General features: G+C 42.2%; 1 protein-coding gene across 2 annotated transcripts in view; it reads right to left on the bottom strand.

Annotated features, from left to right (window-relative positions):
* Positions 1-21,871, bottom strand: part of LOC134344519 (THAP domain-containing protein 2-like) — a 30,919-nt gene that overhangs the window by 5,163 nt on the left and 3,885 nt on the right. The window contains exons 2-4 of one of the 2 annotated variants that reach the window (XM_063044461.1): positions 11,515-11,707; positions 6,508-7,587; positions 4,930-5,093 (exon numbers count right to left, since the gene is read on the bottom strand). In XM_063044461.1, coding sequence (XP_062900531.1) covers positions 7,183-7,587; positions 11,515-11,707 — 598 coding nt within the window. In that variant the 3' untranslated portion in view covers positions 4,930-5,093; positions 6,508-7,182. Of the gene's footprint in view, positions 1-4,929; positions 5,094-6,507; positions 7,588-11,514; positions 11,708-21,871 lie in introns of those variants that run through there. The other variant, XM_063044460.1, reaches the window with a different exon arrangement.

Below are 21,871 nucleotides of genomic sequence, written 5' to 3'. Positions count from 1 at the left end.
TTTCACACCTTTTCCATTTTTTTATATATGTATAAATCTATAATTATTTATACATTCCTAAGTACACATTGAGATGATATAAAAAGTAATTAGGCACTTAAATAGATAATTATGTGCAGTTGTAATTCTACTCTATTAGGCTAAGTAATGATATTAGTTGTTAAGAAAAATAGTAATAATAGTGGATTAATAATAATTTCCATATATCTCTTCTGGACCATTTCTTCCTGGTCCAAAATATTGTATGTAAGCCTATGTAACTACCATTGTAGGTGTTTATATCCTAACTCGTTCATGTTTGCTCCTACCCCCAAACATAATTATCCAATCCCCATGTACTTATTTACTTAATTTTATAATTTTTTTCCCTTTCCAAAATCTTTTCCTTTACTTGTGTTAATTCTCCGTTTTCCAAAAAAAGAAAAAAAACAGTAAACATTTGGACCAAGCGTGCTTACATTAGCAATATAAGTATGTTGATGAGGAGAGCAGTACAAATCATTAGGAGAGTCATCTAAAGTCTGCTCGCTTTGGGGTTACATATTCAATCCATTTATCCCAAATTTGATAAAATTTTTCTTTTTGAATTCTCAGAGAATAAGTCATCTTTTCCTTTTTAAATATTTCCAAGATAATTTCGTGCCAATCTTCTAATGTAGGTGGTATTGGATTTAGCCACTTTCTAGTGATTGATTTCTTACTTGCCGCTAAAAGGGCCTGAAGCAACTTTATATCTTTCTTCTGGTCAAAAAACAATACATGCCCCAAATAGAGCATCTCAAAGTTCAGAGGTATCTGGGTCTTAAGTACCTTAACTAATGTTCTATGAATACCTTTCCAATATAAACTTAATTTAGGGCAATCCCAGAAAATATGGAAATGATTTGCCTCCTTGGAGCCGCACCTTCTCCAAGACGTCACATTTGTGTCTTTATATTTTTCCTGATATGGGGTCTTGAAGTATCTTATAATATTTTTCCAACAATGTTCTCGCCAAGTCAAAGAGTTAGTTGAAGACCACTGAAAGCTGCATATTTTCCCCCAAGCCTCCTCTGAAAGTACCAACCCCGCTTCTTTCTCCCACTTCTCTTTGATATACAATGTGTTTACATTTTTAGCATGGGAGAGTGTATTATATAATCGAGAAACTGATCTACTTGGTATTGAACTGTAAGCTGAATTCAGAATCTTGAAAAATTCTAATTCTACTGTTGATAAGTCTGTATATCTACAACTCTGGTTAACATAGTGTCGTACTTAAAGGTACCCAAAAAAGTCATTGTGTCCTAGGCCATGTTTGTCCTGCAGGAATTGAAAACTTTGTAATACTCTTTTATGTATAAATGAGAGGTAGGTTGTAAGACCTTTCTTTATCCATAGTTCAAATCTTTTATCTCCTCTGCTGGGAAGGAATTCGGTATCATATGCACACCATCTGAAAAGTTTTAACATGTTATTAATTCCACATGAATTAACCATCTTCTGCCATACTTTTAATGTAAGATTTATCCAGCTGTTTTTAATCTTTTCCAATTGGGCCATCAATCCTTTGTCAGCTATTGAGGCCTGTAGAGGAAAACTGTCAACCAATCCAAATTCTATTTCCTTTCACCTAGCCCTATATTCCCTATTACACCAATATAACAGAGGGGTTATCTGTGAAGCATAAAAATAATTTCTCAAGCAAGGAAGTACCATACCTTCTCCTTCCTTCCCTAACTGTAAGGTGTTATATCGAATTCTAGGTTTCTTTCCTTGCCAGATAAAGCGGGAAATCCATTTGTCCCATTCCCTGAATTGATTATCATCCACCTCCACAGGTAAAGTCCGGAAAAGATAGAGTAACTGAGGGAGAATATTCATTTTTATGGTATTTATCCTTGAATTTAAACTTACAAAGGGGATAAGGTTCCATCTATGTATATCTGTTTTTATCTCTGAAATTAATGGCCCATAATTTACCTGTGACAGCGTTGAAAGATCCTTTGGCAGGGTTATTCCTAAATAATTTAATGATTTAGCTTCCCACTTAAGATCATATGTATCCTGCAGTTTTTTGGATGGTGTATAATTTAGGGACATAACCTTCATTTTCTTTACATTTATTTTATAACCTGATATTTTCCCAAAGTCATCCAACAGTGTAATCAATCCTAGAAATGATTTTTCTGGTTCACTCAGATAGACCAAAACATCATCTGTGAATAACGCCACTTTCTGTTCAATCCCTGCCACCTTGATACCTTTTACAATTTCGCTCTGTCTTATTAGTTGGACAAGCAGTTCAATATATAGCGCAAAAAGGAAAGGAGAAATTGGGCATCCCTGTCTAGTTCCTCTCTCTAAAATAAAGGAGTCAGAGAGGTCCCCAGCAGTTTTGAACATTTAAGAGAAATTTGAATAGGTACATAGATGGGAGGAGTATAAAGGTTTCAGATGCAAGTAGATGAGACTAGGCAGAATTGTTTGGCACAGATTAAATGGGCCAAAGGGCCTGTTTCTGTGTTGTAGTGTTCGGTGAGTCTAGAATGGATTCAAGATCATAAGTGGTTAAATTGCTGGATGTGTATCCAAAACACGGATTGTTGAACTGGGTGGATATTTGAATACCAGCACAGAAAATTCAAATTCAGGTAAATCCAGATTTTCAACTGTCACTCAGTGACTAAACAATTGTCAGACTGACATGCAAAACAAAAAATAAAGGATCACTAATGCTGTTCAAGGGAGACAAACTACACCAGAACCATTGCAATGTAGTACATTTTTTGGTGAAATATGCTTGCAAACCACACAGTTCAGGGGTTAGAGGTTTACACTGACATAGTCAATAACACCCACATCTCTCTCCTTGGCAGCCCGCCTGATTAATAGTCTGGCCAGGAAAGCAAGCAGCAAGAGGCTGTAGCCAGAATTCAGGAGGAAGTGATCAGGGCTTGGCACATGGAATATGATTGTGCTGATAAAGTCTGATCTCAGTGGGACAACGAAACATCAGCTGGGATTTGCATGGCTCAAACAGGGAAGTATACGGCAACTTGGCAGCTTATTCTAAGATGCTTAATTTTAAACCTCCACTCCATTCTTTACTCCTCTGTTGTCTCTTTGGAGGAGGGAATTCAGGTCTTTATTCCACATTCAAATTTTTAAATAACTCAGATGTTGTCCTCTTACAGTTTGATATTCTGTTTATCACTAGTAAATGCCAAGTATTCTTCAATTCTATTATTTCCATAAGTCCATGCTTGTTTTTCTGTTCTTATGTATTATCAAGAGGCATAGAGTGAGTGGATTGCCAGAACCTTTTCCCCCAGGGTTGAAATGGCTAATGCAAAGGAACGTAATTGGAGAAATGTATGGGGGTGGGGTGGGGTTTGATGTCAGAGACATGTTCATTACACAGAGAGTGATGGGTCCATAGAACACACTGCCTAGGGTAGTGGTCAAAGCAGATATATTAGAGACATTTAAAAAATAAGCACACAGTTGAAAGAAACATGGAGGGCTATGTAGGATGGAAGGGTTAGATTGATCTTAGAGCAGGTTAAAAGGTCAGCACATCATGGGCTGAAGGGTCTGTACTGTGCTGAAGTGCACCTTGACACATCAAATCATCCCTGGTGCAACCAATTGGTTTAGGAAGTCACATAATTAGTTAATTGAAGATCACCATGTGCAGTCAAGGTGTTTCAACTGATTGTAGTAAAAATACACCTGTATCTGGAAGGGCCAACTGCTGGTGAGTCAGTGTCCTGGTAAAATCTACACCATGAAGACAAAAGAATACTCCAAGCAACTCTGCCAAAAGGTTACTGAAAAGTCAGGAAATGGATACAAGAAAATTTCCAAGTCACTGAATATCCCTTGGAGCACAGTTAAGTCAATCATCAAGAAATGGAAAGAATATGGCACACACTGTAAATCTGCCTAGAGCAGGCCATCCTCAAAAACTGAGTGACCATGAAAGAAGGGGACTAGTGAGGGAGGCCACCAAGAGACCCATATCAACTCTGGAGGAGTTACAAACTTTAGTGGCTGAGATGGGAGAGACTATGCATACAACTGTTGCCCAGGTGCTTCACCAGTCGCAGCTTTATGGGAGAGTGACCAAGAGAAAGCCACTGTTGAAAAAAACTCACATGAAATTTTGGAAAGAGTTTGCCAGAAAGCATGTGGGAGACTCTGAGGTCAGCTGGAAGAAGGTTCTATGGTCTGATGAAACCAAAATTGAGCTTTTTGACCATTAGACTAGACACTATGTTTGGTGTAAGCCAAACACCGCACATTATCAAAAACACACCATCCCTACCATGAAGCATGATGGTGGCTGCATTATGCTGTGGGGATGCTTCCCTGCAGCAGGCCCTAAAAGGCTTGTGAAGGTAGAGGGTGAAATGAATGCAGCAAAATACAGGGAAATCCTGGAGGAAAACCTGATGCAGTCTACAAAAGAACTGAGACTTGGGAGAAGATTTGTTTTCCAGCAAGACTATGACCCCAAACATAAAGCCAAAGCTACACAAGAATGGCTTAAAACAACAAAGTTAATGTCCTGGAGTGGCCAAGTCAGAGTCTAGACCTCAATCCAATTGAGAATTTGTGGCTAAACTCGAAATGTGCTGTTCATTCATGATCCCTGTGCAATCTGACAGAGCTTGAGTAGTTTTATAAAGAAGAATGGGGGAAAAATTGCAGTGTCCAGATGTGCAAAGCTGATAGAGACCTAACCACACAAACTCAAGGCTGTAATTGCTGCCAAAGGTGCGTCAATGAAATACTGACTTGAAGGGGGTGAGTAATTATGCAATCAATTATTTTGTTTTATATTTGTAATTAATTTAGATCATTTTGTAGAGATCTATTTTCATTTTCACGTAGAAGAGTCTTTTTCTGTTGATCAGTGTCTAAAAAGCCAGATTAGCCAAAAATACCAGTGATTCAATGTTGTAAGACAATAAAACACGAAAACTTTCAAGGGGGTGAATTCTTTTTATAGGTACTGTATCTTGCATGTACTGTACATACTGCAGATCTTGAAAATCTGAGATAAAAAATCAGAAAATAGTGGAACTGCCCAGGAGTTTATGTGGTACCTGCCGAGAGAAACAGAAGAATAATTTGGCGGACTATTGTCAGAACTGTATATTAAGATGGAGAGACAGGTGGTTGGGTTGGGTTAGGGATGGGTGGGGAGAAGAACTGGGAGCAAAATGAAAGAGGTCTGTAATGGGGTGGAAGGCAGCCAAGATTAAACAACAAGAAGGAAAATAGTACAAGGGAGAGGGCATGATAGATTCCCTGAAAGTGGTGTTGCAGGTGGTGTTGGCAGCTTTTGGCATACCGGCCTTCATCAGTCAGGGCAATGAATATAGGAGTTGGAATGTCACTTTGCAACTGAACAAAATGTTGATGAGGCCACATTTGGAACATTGTACTCAGTTTTGTCAGCCTGCTGCAGGAAAGATGCCATTAAGCAAAAGAGATTTACAAGGACTCGAGGGACTGTGTTATAGAGAGACAGATTCAGCAGGCTAGGGCTTTATAATTTGGAGCATGGGGGAATGAGGGGTGATCTTATAGAGATGTATAAAATCATGAGGGGCATAGATAGAGTAAATGCACAGAATCTGTTTCTGTGGATTGTGTAATCAAGAACTTGAGGATCAAAGGTTAGGGTGAGGGAGGAGAGATTTAATGAGAACCTGAGGGGTAACTTTTTCACCTATATGGAACGTGCTATTGGAGGAAGTGACCAAGGCAATTATACTAACAACATTTAAAAGAGATTTGAATAAGAATGTGGATAGGAGCGGTTTAGAGTAGGGCTTCCCAACCTTTTTTTTATGCCATATGTCCCTACCATTAACCAAGGGGCCCGTGGACCCTGGGATAGGAATCCTTGGTTTAGAAGGATATGGGTCAAACATGGGCAATTTAGAGAAGCTTAGATGGCCCTGTTTCAATGCTGTATGACTCTAATGAACGTGAGGGTCTGCAAATAGCAAGTGGAAATTCGAACAACGTGGCCAGAGAAATTCCACACAAAAGAATGGCATGTGGGTTGGGATAGATAAAAGGAAAATTTAGTGGGAGGTACAGGGAAGGATAGAAATTTGGAGCAAGCTTTGTATGTTATGGAAAGATATTACAACATAATTTTGAAAGATTACTTTGGGAAAGGGTGAGGCACACAAGACTCATTGTATTAGCCAGTAATGTCTATTAATGTTCACTACAACCATACTAATCTATTATTAGTACACACGGACCTCATTTACCTCAATGAACAGTAATACTTAATCAGTACAAGGTCCTTCCGTGTTACACAAAAGAGTTAACAACAGATTATTTTCTGATGTTAGGTTTTGATTCCCCTGTTTACTGTTTGAATTCTGATTTGGCACAAGTGCTTGATGTGCTCCTAATAGACTTCCTGTAAATCAAAATATATTTTGTCACTTTCTTAAAAAAAGCATAAAAAGAGGCAATCAAATGCCAAAGACCTACCACCATGGATGGCACCTCAAAAGACTGCATCTGCCGGGGAATCCTCTTGTTGCTCGAACAATAGCAGGTGTAGCACCAGTTATTGACAAATGTTCTTTCCAGTTAGTTGAATAAGCACCTTATCTCTTTTACTGCTACCCGCAGAAATCCTGTATCAAATGAAGTCTCAATTGTGTTTGTGGTGTGCTACTGTCTGGCACAATGTTTCTTGGGCACTTCCAGACAGAACTATTGGTACCAAAATCAAATGCATCACTAAAGGGTTTTGAGGCTGTAGTTCGGAAGGGTTATGAGGTGTCAAGGCACATCTCAAGCTGGTTATTTGTCAGGGTTCACTGAATAAAAATGTCACAGCATGGTTTAACTGTCCAATACCTTCTGATAAAACCATGATAAAGCACCTGTCTGACTGTGTTTCTGAGCAGACATTTATTGCCAACGCAAACACTGGTGCCATGTAACACTGTTACATTTTACATCAACAAATGCAATGTGCATCACTTGTGAACCATTTGTTGATAAACAATAAATAAACAAAAGCATCCAGGCATTGCTGTTTGGTGAATGAAAGGCTGCTGAAAACCATTTTGCTTCTGTGCTTTAGAGTCAAAGATAATGAAACAAACTGCCATTTCTGGGCCACAGAACCATTTGCACTGGTGAATTACTGTCAGCTCATAGCTTTTTAAGCGATTTGTCACTTAAGACAGTCTGAATAAGCTCTGGCTCCTTGTCACTAGGCAAAAGGTTTTTCTCTCTGAGCTCCACGAGAAGATTGCTGATCCCTCTCCACTTCTTGACCACACGGCGTTCCCGCTGCTTGCTGATCTTTATTTGCTGCCTGAGGTAATCCACTTCATCCTGTAACTGGAATATCTTCCTCTTAGCGACAACAGGATTTGCCAAACAGTAACTGTGCTCTTGGAACACTTCCTTGATGCTGCTGGTTTGGGTACTGGTACTACTACATGTACTTGTGCTAATGTTAGTGTTACTGCCAGAGCTGGTGAAGGACTTGGGTGGGGTTTGTTGGTTACTGATGCCCACAGAAGTCAGGGGAGACTTTCTGCCTGTTAACTTCTTCAAAACGGAAAGAAAAAAAACAATTACTAATAGTACTTCATGCCACCTTAAAAATTTCTTCCCTTCAGGCCGTTAATCTGATCAACCACCCACCCCCTCTAATCTATTATCTCAGACACCACAATGTACTTTAAACATTTTAAACTGCTTTTTATAAACATGGTTACAATGTAAATGCATGCTAGTATTTATGTATTTACCCACATTTTTATTCCAAATCCTCCCTTTAACCTTATTTTCATATAATTCTTTATTCTTTGTAATTGTTGAATGTTGCTTTTTGTTGCATCTCAAGCCAACTCACCGCAGCAAATTCCTACTATATCTATCTATCTATCTAGGGCACCTTTTGCACAGTACTTCGTAATTTTATGTATTGCACTGTACTGCTGCCGTAAAAAAACATTCATGACACATGTGACTGATCATAATCCTGATTCTGATATGGGTCTCTTTTGTGGACTGCGAGTGGGAAGGGGGCAGGGAGAAGTTGGGAAAAGGGGAAGACAGAGGAAGCACCAGAGAGACATTCTCTAATGATCAAATCAATTATTTGGAATTAAATTACCTTGCCTGGTGTCTCAGAGCTGGGTGTATCCCACACCTCTTCCCACCCCCCCCACCCTCCCCTGGCACTCCTTCTCTGCCACCTGTCCCAAACCCCTCCTGTGGCGCTCCAGCCTCACGATTCCCAACATCCTTGGCTCCAGCCAGATTTACAAAATTTCTCTCCACTCCACTTCATCCCAACCCTTCTGCATCTTAATCTTAACCAGCTGTTCTGTTTGTGTGTTTCTAACCTGAAATGTTAATTCTCGCTTTCCACAGAAGCTGCTTGACCTGCTGAGTGTTGTTCAGAATTTTCTGATCACATTTCCAATTTCCACTCTTTTGACTTTCTAATCCTACTTGTGACAGGCAGGTAATCATGGGTTGGGGTAGATAAAGAAAAGATTAAAGATGTCACATGTACTTTGAAATATACATTGATTTATGCCAAATCAATCAGCCAGGATTTGTTGGGCAGCTCACAAGTGCCATCATGCTTCTGGCGCTAACTAACTTTGGATGTGGGAGGAAACTGGAACACCTGCCGAGAACATTCAGCTCCTTACAGGCAAAGGTGGGAAACAAACCCCAAACTGTAAAGGGAAGTGCTAACCACTACACTACCATGCATAGGAAGTGGAGCAATAGAAGAAATGGATGGAGAAGTTGACAGGAGTGTAGAGAGGTGGAAGAGATAGAGGAGGGAGCAATAAAGGAGAGAAAGCACGAGTCAACAGCTTTTGTAATGATAATGAGGGCAACACTGAAAAAACTGAACAATTGTCTAAACTAAAACTTGTTTTGGTGGTTCAACGACTCCCTATTAACTCCCTTTCTTTGTACTCTCTATAATCTCTTGCTTTCTCTCAGCATTTTCATACTACCTTTGACATCCTGTACTTGGCCCCTTTTACAAAAACAATAAGTTTTGCTAATAAGACACAAGGAAAACATTATTTCTGTAACAAACTTTTCAGAGAACAGTACTGATGCCAATAATTTAAAAAAATGATAATTTCAATTTTAAAAATATATTGAGATGTCTGTCATTGATCTCACTAAACACATATGCAGTTTGATAGGGTAGATGTGGAGTTGATAATTCCCTTGGCTGGGGGTCTAGAAATGATTAGCTTATCAAGAGAGAAGAAATTACACCAGTGAAGCCTTGAATTTTCATATGCAAGAGAGTTGAGGTTCAATTACTATTTTCTGGACAGGTCAATAGATCTTGATGTTAATAAAATCAAGGGATATGGGATTTAAACAGAAGCATGGTACTGAGCTTAAAGGTCAGCCATGATCTTTACTGAATGCAGCTGGAGTTTGGGGTCAATACTGAAGGTCAGAGCCCAAAGGCTGATTGGACATCTGGAAGCTGAAACCCAATTACTGAAGCCTGGAGAATGGAGGCTGAAGTCCGGGAGGTGTGATTGTGTGTGTTTGTAAGTGGGTGGGAAGAAAGGGTCCTTTAAAAACGTTTTTATTGAGATACAGTGTGGAATAGGCCCTTCTGGCCCCTTGAGCCACACTGCCCAGAAACTCCTGCTTCAGTTAGTTACTGGCTGTCATGCCACTGATGTTTAGGGCAGCAATGAATGCCCTGATTTATCCATAGTCTAATCATGGGACAATTTACAATGGCCAATTAACCCATCAACCAGTATGTCTTTGGAATGTGGGAGGAAACCAGAGCACCCGGAGGAAAGCCATGGGGAGAACATACAAATTCCTTACAGACAGCAGCGGTTATTGAACCCAGGTCACTGGTACTGTAAAGCGTCATGCTAACCACTACATAACCGTGCCTTGTTTTGCTGTTGCTGTTTTGTTGCTTGTTGTGTTCTAATTTGTGTTGTTCTACTGAGCATTGTGGGCATGCTATGTTGGTGCATGAATATGTAGCGACATTTGTGTTTGGCCCCAACACATCCCTAGGTGCGTTGGTTGTTAACGCAAACAACACAATTCACCGTACGTTTTGACGTACGTGCAACAAATAAATCTGAATCCGAATGGCAGAAGGGCTAAGGTTTCTGTTTCTGCTTGTTATGTCCTCGAGCCAAAAATGTAGTTCTAGTAAACCAAATCAGAAGTGGATCCAAAATGTTAATGGAATACATGTTGGTTTTTAAAAAATGAGCTTACTTCCATTTCTCAGCTCTCAGTCCACTGGTTTGTAGATTACAAATACTCACCTACACGTTCAGACTTTCCTTAATTGAATAGGAGCCCCTCCAACACCATGTTTAGTGGCAACTTTCAAACCCGTACTATCCTTTGGGTAACATACATCAAAGTTGCTGGTGAACGCAGCAGGCCAAGCAGCATCTATAGGAAGAGGCGCAGTCGACGTTTCAGGCCGAGACCCTTCGTCAGGACTAACTGAAGGAAGAGTGAGTAAGGGATTTGAAAGTTGGAGGGGGAGGGGGAGATGCAAAATGATAGGAGAAGACAGGAGGGGGAGGGATAGAGCCAAGAGCTGGACAGGTGATAGGCAAAAGGGGATACGAGAGGATCATGGGACAGGAGGTCCGGGAAGAAAGACGGGGGGGGGTGACCCAGAGGATGGGCAAGAGATATATTCAGAGGGACAGAGGGAGAAAAAGGAGAGTGAGAGAAAGAATGTGGGCATAAAAATGAGTAATAGATGGGGTACGAGGGGGAGGTGGGGCCTTAGCGGAAGTTAGAGAAGTCGATGTTCATGCCATCGGGTTGGAGGCTACCCAGACGGAATATAAGGTGTTGTTCCTCCAACCTGAGTGTGGCTTCATCTTTACAGTAGAGGAGGCCGTGGATAGACATGTCAGAATGGGAATGGGATGTGGAATTAAAATGTGTGGCCACCGGGAGATCCTGCTTTCTCTGGCGGACAGAGCGTAGATGTTCAGCAAAGCGGTCTCCCAGTCTGCGTCGGGTCTCACCAATATATAAAAGGCCACATCGGGAGCACCGGACGCAGTATATCACCCCAGTCGACTCACAGGTGAAGTGATGCCTCACCTGGAAGGACTGTTTGGGGCCCTGAATGGTGGTAAGGGAGGAAGTGTAAGGGCATGTGTAGCACTTGTTCCGCTTACACGGATAAGTGCCAGGAGGGAGATCAGTGGGGAGGGATGGGGGGGACGAATGGACAAGGGAGTTGTGTAGGGTGATTTTTTTGTTTTACCCTCAACCCTTTAATCTATATTCCTTGGTAACCAACTTTCCTATTAAAATGATCTCACTTCAGCTCCGCTTCTTCCGAAGAATTGCAAAGTTCATGACATAAATTATTAAGCTGCATATTCAGCATACACACCAAAAGTGAGACCATATCCCAGTGCTGCCTGGGATCATTTGGAGATCAGAACACCTGTGCAAGCCCTCTCTTACTTTTTGAATATGCGGAGGGAAATCAAATATTGTAGGGACAGCATCTTCTCGCAGGCGCCTGGTCTGTCCTGTCCGGTCAAAACAGGTTTGCTCAAAATGTTTGGAGCAAAGGAAAGTGTGTTTGCTTGGCTTGAAGTTTTCCCGCCGAACAAGTTGTATCCACTCCATCCGTCTCCTGGGGTTAGAGGGAAACCTTAAGAATAAAAAAGTAAAAAGTTATCTTTCTGGGAACTGTAGACCTAAATTTCTGGATAGATTTTAAAAAATGCAATTTCTTTGTAATACCGAAAGGGACAAAAATAAACAACCATGGTAAGGTGGCACAGACATTGCAGCTGCATCTTACAGCACCAGAGACCCTGTTCATTGCTAAGCTCAGGCACTGTCTGTGTGGAGACTGCATGTTCTCCCTGTGACTGTGTGGCTTTTTCCAATGTGCTCCAGTTTCCTATAACACCTCAAAGACCATAAGACATTGGACCAGAATTAGGTCATATGGCCCATCGAGTCTGCTCCCCCCCCCCATTCAATCATGGCTGATCTTTTTCTCCTCCCTCCTCAGCCCCACTCCCCGTAACCTTTGTTACGTGTCTAACCAAGAACCTATCAAGCTCTGCCTTAAATGCACGCAACGACCTGGCCTCCACAGATGCCTGTGGTAACAAATTCACAACCCACTCACTAAAGACTGTTTTAAATGGACACCCCTTTATCCTGAAATTGTGCCCTCTTGTCCTAGGCTCCCCCACCATGGGAAACATCCTTTCCACATCTACACTGTCTAGACCTTTCAATATTTGAAAGGTTTCAATGAGACAACCCCTCATCCTTCTAAATTCCAGCAAGTACAGACCCAGAGCCATTAAACGTTCCTCATATGATAACTCTTTCATTGAGTTCAACTTGAAATTTGAGAGGGAGAAAGTAAAGTCTGACCTAGCAGTATTTCAGTGGAAATTACAGTGGTATGAGAGAGGAGTTGGCCAAATTAAATTGGAAGGAGATGCTGGCAGAGATGACAGCAGAGCAGCAATGGTTTCAGTTTCTGGGGAAAATGAGGAAGATGCAGGATAGATGTACTCCAAAAACAAAGAAATACTCAAATGGTAAAATAATACAACCGTGGCTGACATGCGAAGTCAAAGCTAATGTAAAAGCAAAAGAGAGGGCATACAACAAAGCAAAAATTACTGGGAAGACAGGGGATTGGGAAGCTTTTAAAAACCTAGACAGCAACTAAAGGAATCTTTAGGAGGCAAAAGATGAAAATGTGAAAGCAAGCTAGCAAACAATATCAAAGTGGATAGTATAAGCTTTTTTCAAGTATGTAATAAAAAAATAAAAGACATGAAGGTGGATATAGGACCGCTAGAAAATGAGGCTGGAGAAATAATAACCAGGGACAAGGAGATGGTAGATGAACTAAATGAGTATTTTGCATCAGCCTTCACTGTGGAAGACACTAGCATTTTGCCAGATGTTGAAGTGTGTGAGGGAAGGGAAGTGAGTGCAGTTACTATTACAAGAGAGAAGGTGCTCAGAAAGCTTAAAGACCTAAGAGTACACAGGTCACCCGACCAGATGAACTGCACCTTAGGGTTCTGAAAGAGGTAGTGGTAGAGATTGTGGGGGCATTACTCCATTACTAAAATGATCTTTCAAAAATCATTGGACTCGGGCATGGTGCCAGAGGACTGGAAAATTGCAAATGTCATTCTACTCCTTAAGAAAGGAGGAAGGCAGCAGAAAGGAAATTATAGACCTCAGTGGCTGGAAAGATGTTGGGAGTCAATTATTGGTGGCACAGGACAAGATAGGACAACGTCAGCATGGTTTCCTCAAGGGAATATCTTGCCTGATCAACCTGTTGGAATTCTTTGAGGAATTTACAAGTAGGATAGATAAAGGGGATGCAATGACATTATATATTTGGACTTACAGAAGGCCTTTGAGAAGGTGCCACATATGAGGCTGCTTATCAAGTTAAGAGACCATGGTATTACAGGAAAGTTACTGGCATGGTTAGAGCACTGGCTGATTGGTCAGAGGCAATGAGTGGGAATAAGAGGCTCCTTTTCTGGTTGGCTGCCAGTGACTACTGGTGTTCTGCAAGGGTTGGTGTTGGGACCGCTTCTTTTTAGGCTGTATGTCCATGATTTAGATGATGGAATAGATGGCTTTGTTGCCAAGTTTGCAGATTATATGAAGATTGGTGGAGGATCAGGTAGTATTGAAGAAACAGTAGGCTGCAGTAGGATTTAGATTAGGAGAATGGGCATAAAAGTGGCAATTGAAATACAATATTGGAAAATGCATGGTCATGCACCTGGTAGTAGAGATAAATGTACAGACTATTTTCTAAATGGGGAGAAAATCCAAAAATCTGAGGTGCAAAGTGACTTGGGTGTCCTTGTGCAGAACAACCTAAAGGATAACTTGAAGGTCGAGTCAATGATGAGGAAGGCAACTTCAATGTTAGCATTCATTTCAAGAGGTCTGGAATACAAGAGCAGGGGTGTGATGCTGAGTCTTTATACGCCACTGGTGAGGCCTCACCTTGAGTACTGTGAACAGTTCTGGGCTTCACATCTAAGAAAAGATGTGCTGGCATTGGAGAGGGTTCACAGGAGATTCACAAGGATGATTCTGGGAATGAAAGAGTTATCATATGAGGAACATTTGATGGCTCTGGGTCTGTACCTGCTGGATGTGGGTTGTCAGACTCGCTGGCCTTTGTACTGTCAGATCCTGATGCTTTTGCAATCCAAAGGTCCTTTGGAAGTCAAGAATGAGACATAAAACTTGTGGCTTACGGCTGTATTAAGTGTTTCAAGAGCAGAGAAGCAAAGGAAAGATCAGACTAGAAAGTAGTCATGGTCTCCTCACACCTGACTACACAGAATATTCCATTGATAACAGTTAAGCAATAGGATAGGCAAATTCAAGTAATTTGACACTTGTCACTGAAACCAAGAAGTTTCCAGAAAAATACAGAGGCAACTACACCACAACCACTGGAAAATTCACTGAACAATTACATGTATGTAGGTGATTATATAAAAATACACGCAAGCATAGGAAAGTTAAACTAAAAGGGCAATAACAATTATACAGCCCAATCCAACATTAGTGTAAGCGAGCGGTAGAATCTATGGTGAGTCGATGGGTAAATGGGAAGGATAAGAAATGGGATTAATGTAGGATTGGTGTAAATGAGTTGGTGCCATTTTACAGATCGACAGATAGAAACATAGAAAACCTACAGTACAATACAGGCCCTTTGGTCCACAATGCTGTGCTGAACATGTCCCTACCTTAGAAATTACCTAGGGTTACCCATAGCCCTCTATTTTTCTGAGCTCCATGTACCTATCCAGGAGTCTCTTAAAAGATCCTACCGTATCCGTCTCCACCACCGTCGCCAGCAGCCCATTCCACCCACTCACCACTCTCTGCGTAAAAAAGCTTACCCCTGACATCTCCTCTGTACCTACTTCCAAGCACCTTAAAACTGTGCCCTCTCATGCTAGCCATTTCAGCCCTGGGAAAAAGTCTCTGACTATCCACACGATCACTACCTCTCACCATCTTATACACCTCCATCAGGTCACCTCTCGTGTACCATGGAAAGCATACTGACTAGTTGCATCACTGTCTGGTATGGAGTGGGGAAAGGGGAATTGTGCTGGGTAGCCCCTGAATGTCACCACAGTTCTGGCACCAACATAGCATGTCCACAGCTCATTAACCCCAAATGCATGTCTTTGAAAGGTGGGAGGAAGCTGGAGCACTTGGAGAAACCAATGCAGCCATGGGGAGAATGATAAACTCCTTACAGACAGTGGCAGGTATCAAACCCCATTCGTACACTAACACTGTAAAGCACTGTGCTAACTGCTACGCTGCCATGCTGCCCTGATCCCACTAATTACATATTAATGATATTTTATTTACATATTCATACGTTAATAATGGAATTAAACCACCACAGCGTGCTAAGATTACTTTGTAGGATAATTCGTATTTTATTGTTCTAATGTCCTATATTGATCTAGATTATTTAATATACACCTTGGGGATATTTCTGTAATTTTTTTGAGGTACCATGCACTATTAACTATTTAAAGCATTTAAAGTATTTAAAGTTCTAGCATTTGACTAAATAGGTAAAATCATAAGTGGTTGTAGTTCAAAGATTTCACTGCAGGCAAGATTGCAGTCATAAACTTTGGACACAAAGTGGATAGATTTTAATAACTTACAAATAGTAGAAGATTACAACAGCAGAGTTTGAAGTGATGCAGAAAATAATCAAACAGCTATTGGAATGGTAGGCTTTATATTTAAAGTAGTGGAGCACCAAGAGTGCAGAGGTTAACTAGAAGTATACAAAGCCCTGATAGATCATCCAAACTACTTCAGGGTAGATAAAGTGGCCTTATGTGAAGTGCAGTGTAAATTTACCAGAATGACTAAAAGAATCACATTATTAGGAGAGATCACACAAACTGAGCTTGTGGATTCTGCAATTTAGAAAAGTAAGAATGACTTGGACAAGCTTTTTAAATACAGGAATTTATCAGGTAATCCAGGGAATCTGGGAAGCTGGTTGGACTTCAGCACTCCTCTCTTCTCCTCGAACCTCACCCCCTCTGAATGCACTGCCCTTCACTCTGTCTGCACCAATCCCAGCCTTACCATCAAACTCGCAGACAACGGGGTTGCTGTTGCAGTGTGGCGAACTGCTATCTACTTTGCAGAGGCTAGGCGGCAACTCTCAGACAACTCCTCTTCCTTACCCCTTGAAAAGATCCCCACTCCAGACCATCAGAAAATTGACTCTGACACTTTCACTAATCTTCATTAACTCTGAAGGACTCCCATTCACTGCCACCAAACTCGTAGTTCTCTTACCCTGCACTGCTTGTTTCTACCTCCTACCCAAGATTCACAAAAAACCTGACTGTCCAGGTAGGCCCGTTGTCTCTGCCTGCTTGTGCTCACAAACCTAGATTCTATTCTATCCCCCTTGGTTCAGTCCCTTCCCACCTACATCTGCAACACTTCACATGCTCTTGATCTCTTCAACAACTTTCCTAGCCCTGACTGCCTCATTTTCACCATGGATATCCAGTCCCTATACACTTCTATCCTCCATCATGAAGGCCTTAAAGCTCTTTGTTTCTTTCTCAACAAAAGACCCAACCAGTTCCTCTCCTCTACTACCCTTCTCCATCTGCAAGAATTGGTCCTCACCCTCAACAATTTTTTCTTCAGCTCCTCCCACTTTCTCCAAACTCAAGGGCTAGCCATGGGTACTCCCCACAGGCCCCAGCTGTGCCTGCCATTTTGTTGGCTATGTGGAACAGTCCATGTTCCAAGCCTTCCCTGGTAATGCTCTCCAATTCTTATGCAATGCATTGGTGCTGCTTCATGCACCCTTGCTAAGCTCGTCAATTTCATCAACTTTGCCCCCAACTTCCCTTGATCCATTTCTTGACCCCTCACCCCTTTCTCGATCTCTTTTTTCCATCTCAGGAGACAAACTGTCTACTGACATCATTTATAAGACTACTGATTCCCATGGCTATCCTGACTAAATCTCTTCCAACCCTGTCCCTGTAAAAATGCTATTCCCTTTGCTCAGTTCCTTTGTCTCCAACGCATCTGTTCCCAGTATGAGGTTTTCTTTTCCAGGACATCAGAGGTGTCCTCCTTCTTCTGTCGGTATCTCCAGTTGAACTTTGTCTTTTTGTGTGTTTTCCCCCTAGCTGTCAGTCTGTGGTTTTGTATTGCCATGTGCTCCTGTCCCCACTCCTGCTCTACTCCGGCCCCTGTATTACTGAGTCCTCCGTCTCTCATCTGCTTCTCATTATTACCTGTACTGCTGCCACCTGTGTCTCATTGTGCTCCACCAGGAGGCTTACAGCTCAGCCAGGGCCAACCTGAGGAGGGGAATCTCTCAGGCTAAACACATATACAAACAGAGGATCGAGGAGCATTTCAACTCCCAGCGCACATGGCATGGCATACAGATTATCATAGACTTCAAAGCACCCAGTACCGTGCCCCCTTCCAGCTCTGTTTCCCTCCCTGATGAGCTCAATTACTCCTACGATCTCTTTGACCGAGGGGACAAGGAGGTCACCCTCAAAGCGGATCTCCCACCTGGTGAACTGCCTCTCTCAATTTCCACCTCCGATGTTTGCGCCACCCTGAGCTGGGTGAATATATGGAAGGCAGCTGGTCCGGATGGAATATCTGACCGTGTGCTCAGAGTCTGTGCAGGGCAGTTGGCCAGGGTCTTCATGGACATTTTCAATCTGTCCCTGGCACAGGCATCCACTGCCACGGGCCTGAATGATTTCCGCCCAGTTGCACTCGCCCCCATCATTGCAAAGTGCTTTGAGAGACTGGTTCTATCACATCTGAAATCCTGTCTGCCCACTACCCTGGACCCCCATCAATTTGCCTATCACACCAACAGGTCAACAGCGGACGCCATCTCCATGGCACTTCACTCTGCCCTGACCCACCTGGACAGCCCCAACTCTTACATCAGAATGCTGTTCATTGACTTTAGTTGAGCATTCAATACTGTGATCCCCTCCAAGCTGATCACCAAACTTCACCAGCTTGGTATCAGTTCATCCCTCTGCGATTGGACCTTGGACTCTCTGTCTAACAGACCCCAATCTGTTAAGTTAGACAACCTCTCCTCCTCCATTCTCACCCTGAATACCAGCGTGCCTCAAGGCTGTGTGCTGAGCCCTCTTCTGTACTCCCCTTTCACCTATGACTGCATTCCTGTACATGGTTCTAACTCCATAATCAAGTTCGCAGACGACACCACGGTGGTTGGCCTGATCAGAGGGGATGACGAGACAGCCTACAGGGATGAGGTCCAGCACCTGGCTGCGTGGCGTGCCGATAACAACCTGGCCCTTAACACCCAGAAGACCAAGGAGATTATTGTGGACTTTAGGCATGCTAGGAGCCACACTCATGTCCCCATCTACATCAACGGAGCTGTAGTGGAGCGTGTATCAAGCTCCAAATTCCTTGGTATCCACATTTCCGATTATCTCACCTGATCCCTGAATTCCTCCATCCTGATTAAAAGCCTTTATTTCCTGCAGAGCATCAAGAAAGCTCACCTCTGTCCCAGGATACTGACGGACTTTTACCGCTGTACCATTGAGAACATACCCACCAACTGCATCTTAGTGTGGTATGGCAATTGTCCCGTATCAGACCACAAAGCACTCCAGCGCGTGGTCAAAACTGCCCAGTGGATTATTGGCACCTAATTGGCTACCATTGAGAACATCTACCATAAACGCAGCCTGGGCAGGGCGAAAAGCACTATCAAGGATGCATCTCACCCTAACCATGGACTTTTTACTTTCCTCCCATCTGCTCCCACACCAGCAGGCTTAGGAAGAGCTTCCTCCCTGAGGCTGTGACCCTGCTGAACCTCCTATCACAGTGTTAAGCAGTATTGCACCCATATTGTACTATCTCAGTACTTTTATATTTGTGTGCTGTAGCACTTACTTTTTATTTGCAGTTATTTTGTAAATAATATTCTTTTGCACTTCTGGTCAGATGCTAATTGCATTTCATTGGCTTTGTATCTGTACTCGGCACAATGACAATAAAGTTGAATCTAATCTAATCATCTGCCTCTCTGTTTATTGTTCAGTGTATTTCAGTCCTGTGTTTTCACCCGTTTGTTGCCAGATTGTGCCAGTGAATTTTCCTGAGCCTTTCCAGCATTCGTATCTGTACTCTGCCCGTCTGAATATCGACTCTGCCTGTTTCCCGATTCTGGTTTTCGGATTTCTCTGGTTGTTTTGATCTCTGTGTGAACTTTGACGCCGACTTTGTTTGCACCTTGGGAGTTGTTACTCAATTAATATCACTGTGTGCACAGTACTGGGTCTGCGATTGGATCCCTGCTCCAGCGTCCTGACATCTTCAAAGGATGGGGCTTCCCTTCCTCTACCATTAATGCTGCTGTCACTCGCATCTCCTGCACATGTGGTGAAGCTACCAAGCCCGGTGGAGCCATTTCTACTGACAGGAGAAGGGACAAAGGTGGGTTACTGGCACCTTAAAACTAGTCGCTTCGGGCTGATGGGGCTTATGAGCTGTGGCTGGCAGCTCACCTAGGAGAAGTAAAACTGATCTCTAGCCTCTGCTGCCTTGCAGCTATTCCCATTCATGAGGAAGTCTTTGGGAGTAAATCCCAAGGAAAATATCTGGAGCTGGCGTCCCTAAGGCACTACTACGTTGAGTTCAGTGCTGACTGGCAATAAGGGCACAATTGAGAGCATCCTGACTGGCGGCATCACTGCCTGGTATGGGTACTGTACTTCCCTCAATTGCAGGACTCTGCAGAGAGTGGTGTGGACAGCCCAGCGCATCTGTAGATGTGAACTTCCCACTATTCAGGACATTTACAAAGACAGGTGTGTATCTTTTAAAAAAAAGCCTGAAGGATCATTGGTGGCCCGAGTCACCCCAACCACAAACTGTTCCAGCTGCTACCATCCGGGAAGCGGTACCGCAGCAGCATAAAAGCCAGGACCAACAGTTCCGGGACAGCTTCTTCCACCAGACCATCAGACTGATTAACTCATGCTGACACAGCTGTATTTCTATGTTATATTGTCCTGTTGTACACACTATTTATTATAAATTACTATAAATTGCACATTTAAACAGACGTAATGCAAAAATTTTTTACTCATGTGTATGAAGGATATAAGAAACAAAGTCAATTCAGTTCCTCTGATGCTGGTGGTGCCAAACTGTATCGGTCTCTGACGTCCATTAGGTGCGTGGGAGTTTGCTACAAGGGCAACAGCTTGCTTTCCACGTTGTTTTGCCCTTGCTTGGACACAACATCCATGGTTGACCCTGACCCTCAGTGATGTTTACACTGACCCATCTAGTCTTTAAAATTCTACATTGTTCCAAGTTCCATAAACTCTTAAATTTTAAACTTCCATCCTCATTTTTAAAGATTGAATAGACTGGAGCTCATTTCCTTACATGAACAAATGTGTGCCAGTGAATCAATAGAGTTCTTTAACATTACAAAGAGGTTTGAGAGGAAGAGGTACAGATATTCCCACTTAGTGGAAAATTCCCAGTTAAAAGTTATGGACATCCAGTAACAACCTAAAACAAAAGTTAGGAGAAAACTTTGCCCAGAGTATATGTGGAATGTAAAATCTGAAATAATTCAGTAATTAGATAAACATCAAAAATGTATTCAAGGAAAAGTTAAGTCCATGAAGAAATAAAGAACAGGACATACTCAGAGATTTGATTACGTACTGCGCTAACACACAGCATGCACATGGAGCATTCAGAATAACATGGATCATTTGGGTAAATTGCTTGTGTTTTTGCAGCTAAAGACTTGATGGGCTGAATGGCCTAACTCTGCTCTGATTGTCTTATGTAAATTTTATCTTTGCCATTCATTGATTTGGCAGTTTTGATCATCATCTCTATAAGGCTTTCTGAAAATCTCCCTGCCTCTTCAAGCTCCCTTTTTACTTATTACTTCAGGAATCTTTGTAACCTTTGTCTTTGGCTAAGGAACTGTTATTAAATCAAATCTATCCTGCTCTAAAAATACGACACAAGTGCCAAATTGTTGTTGATGTTAGCGATCATTATTTGGAGCGTGAAGAGTGATGGAAAGCATAATTATGGACTAACTGAAAGGAGAGCCCAGTCTTCAGGAAATTGGTCTAGATTCACGGTGATTATCCCTGGAATGATAAGGGTTAACGTACGAGGAGCATTTGAAGGCTCTGACCTTCACTTGCTGGAGTTTAGCAGAATGGGGGTGGGGGGGGTGGGAGAATCTCATCGAAACCTACTACATATTAAAAGGCCTGGATAGAGTGGACCTGGAGAGGATGTTTCCTAAAGCAGGGGTCCAGGACCAGAAAGCACAGCCTCAGAATAGGACACCTCTTTAGAACAGAGATGAGGAGGAATTTCTTCAGCCAGAAGGTGGTGAATCTGTGAAATTTATTGCTGCAGACAAAGGCAAAGTTATTTGGTATACTTAAAGTGGAGGTTGATAGGTTCTTGATTAGTCAGGGTGTCAAATGTTACAGGGAGAAAGCAGGAGAACGGGGTTGAAAGGGATAATAAATCAGCCATGATAGAATGGTGGAGCAAAACTTGATGGGCTGAACAGCCTAATTCTGTTCCTGTCTTTTGGTCTTAGGGAGGTTAAAACTACACGATTTAACTTCCAATGGACACCTTGTGGCTAGTGGGCAAAAGTGTCCCTGCTACATAATGGACAGTTCAGGACAAGCCTGTT

This window comes from Mobula hypostoma, chromosome 3 (genome assembly GCF_963921235.1).
Source record: "Mobula hypostoma chromosome 3, sMobHyp1.1, whole genome shotgun sequence".
Classification (NCBI taxonomy): Eukaryota; Metazoa; Chordata; class Chondrichthyes; order Myliobatiformes; family Myliobatidae; genus Mobula; species Mobula hypostoma.
Note: the sequence above shows the minus strand (reverse complement) of the source record. Positions and strands in the feature narration are given on the sequence as shown.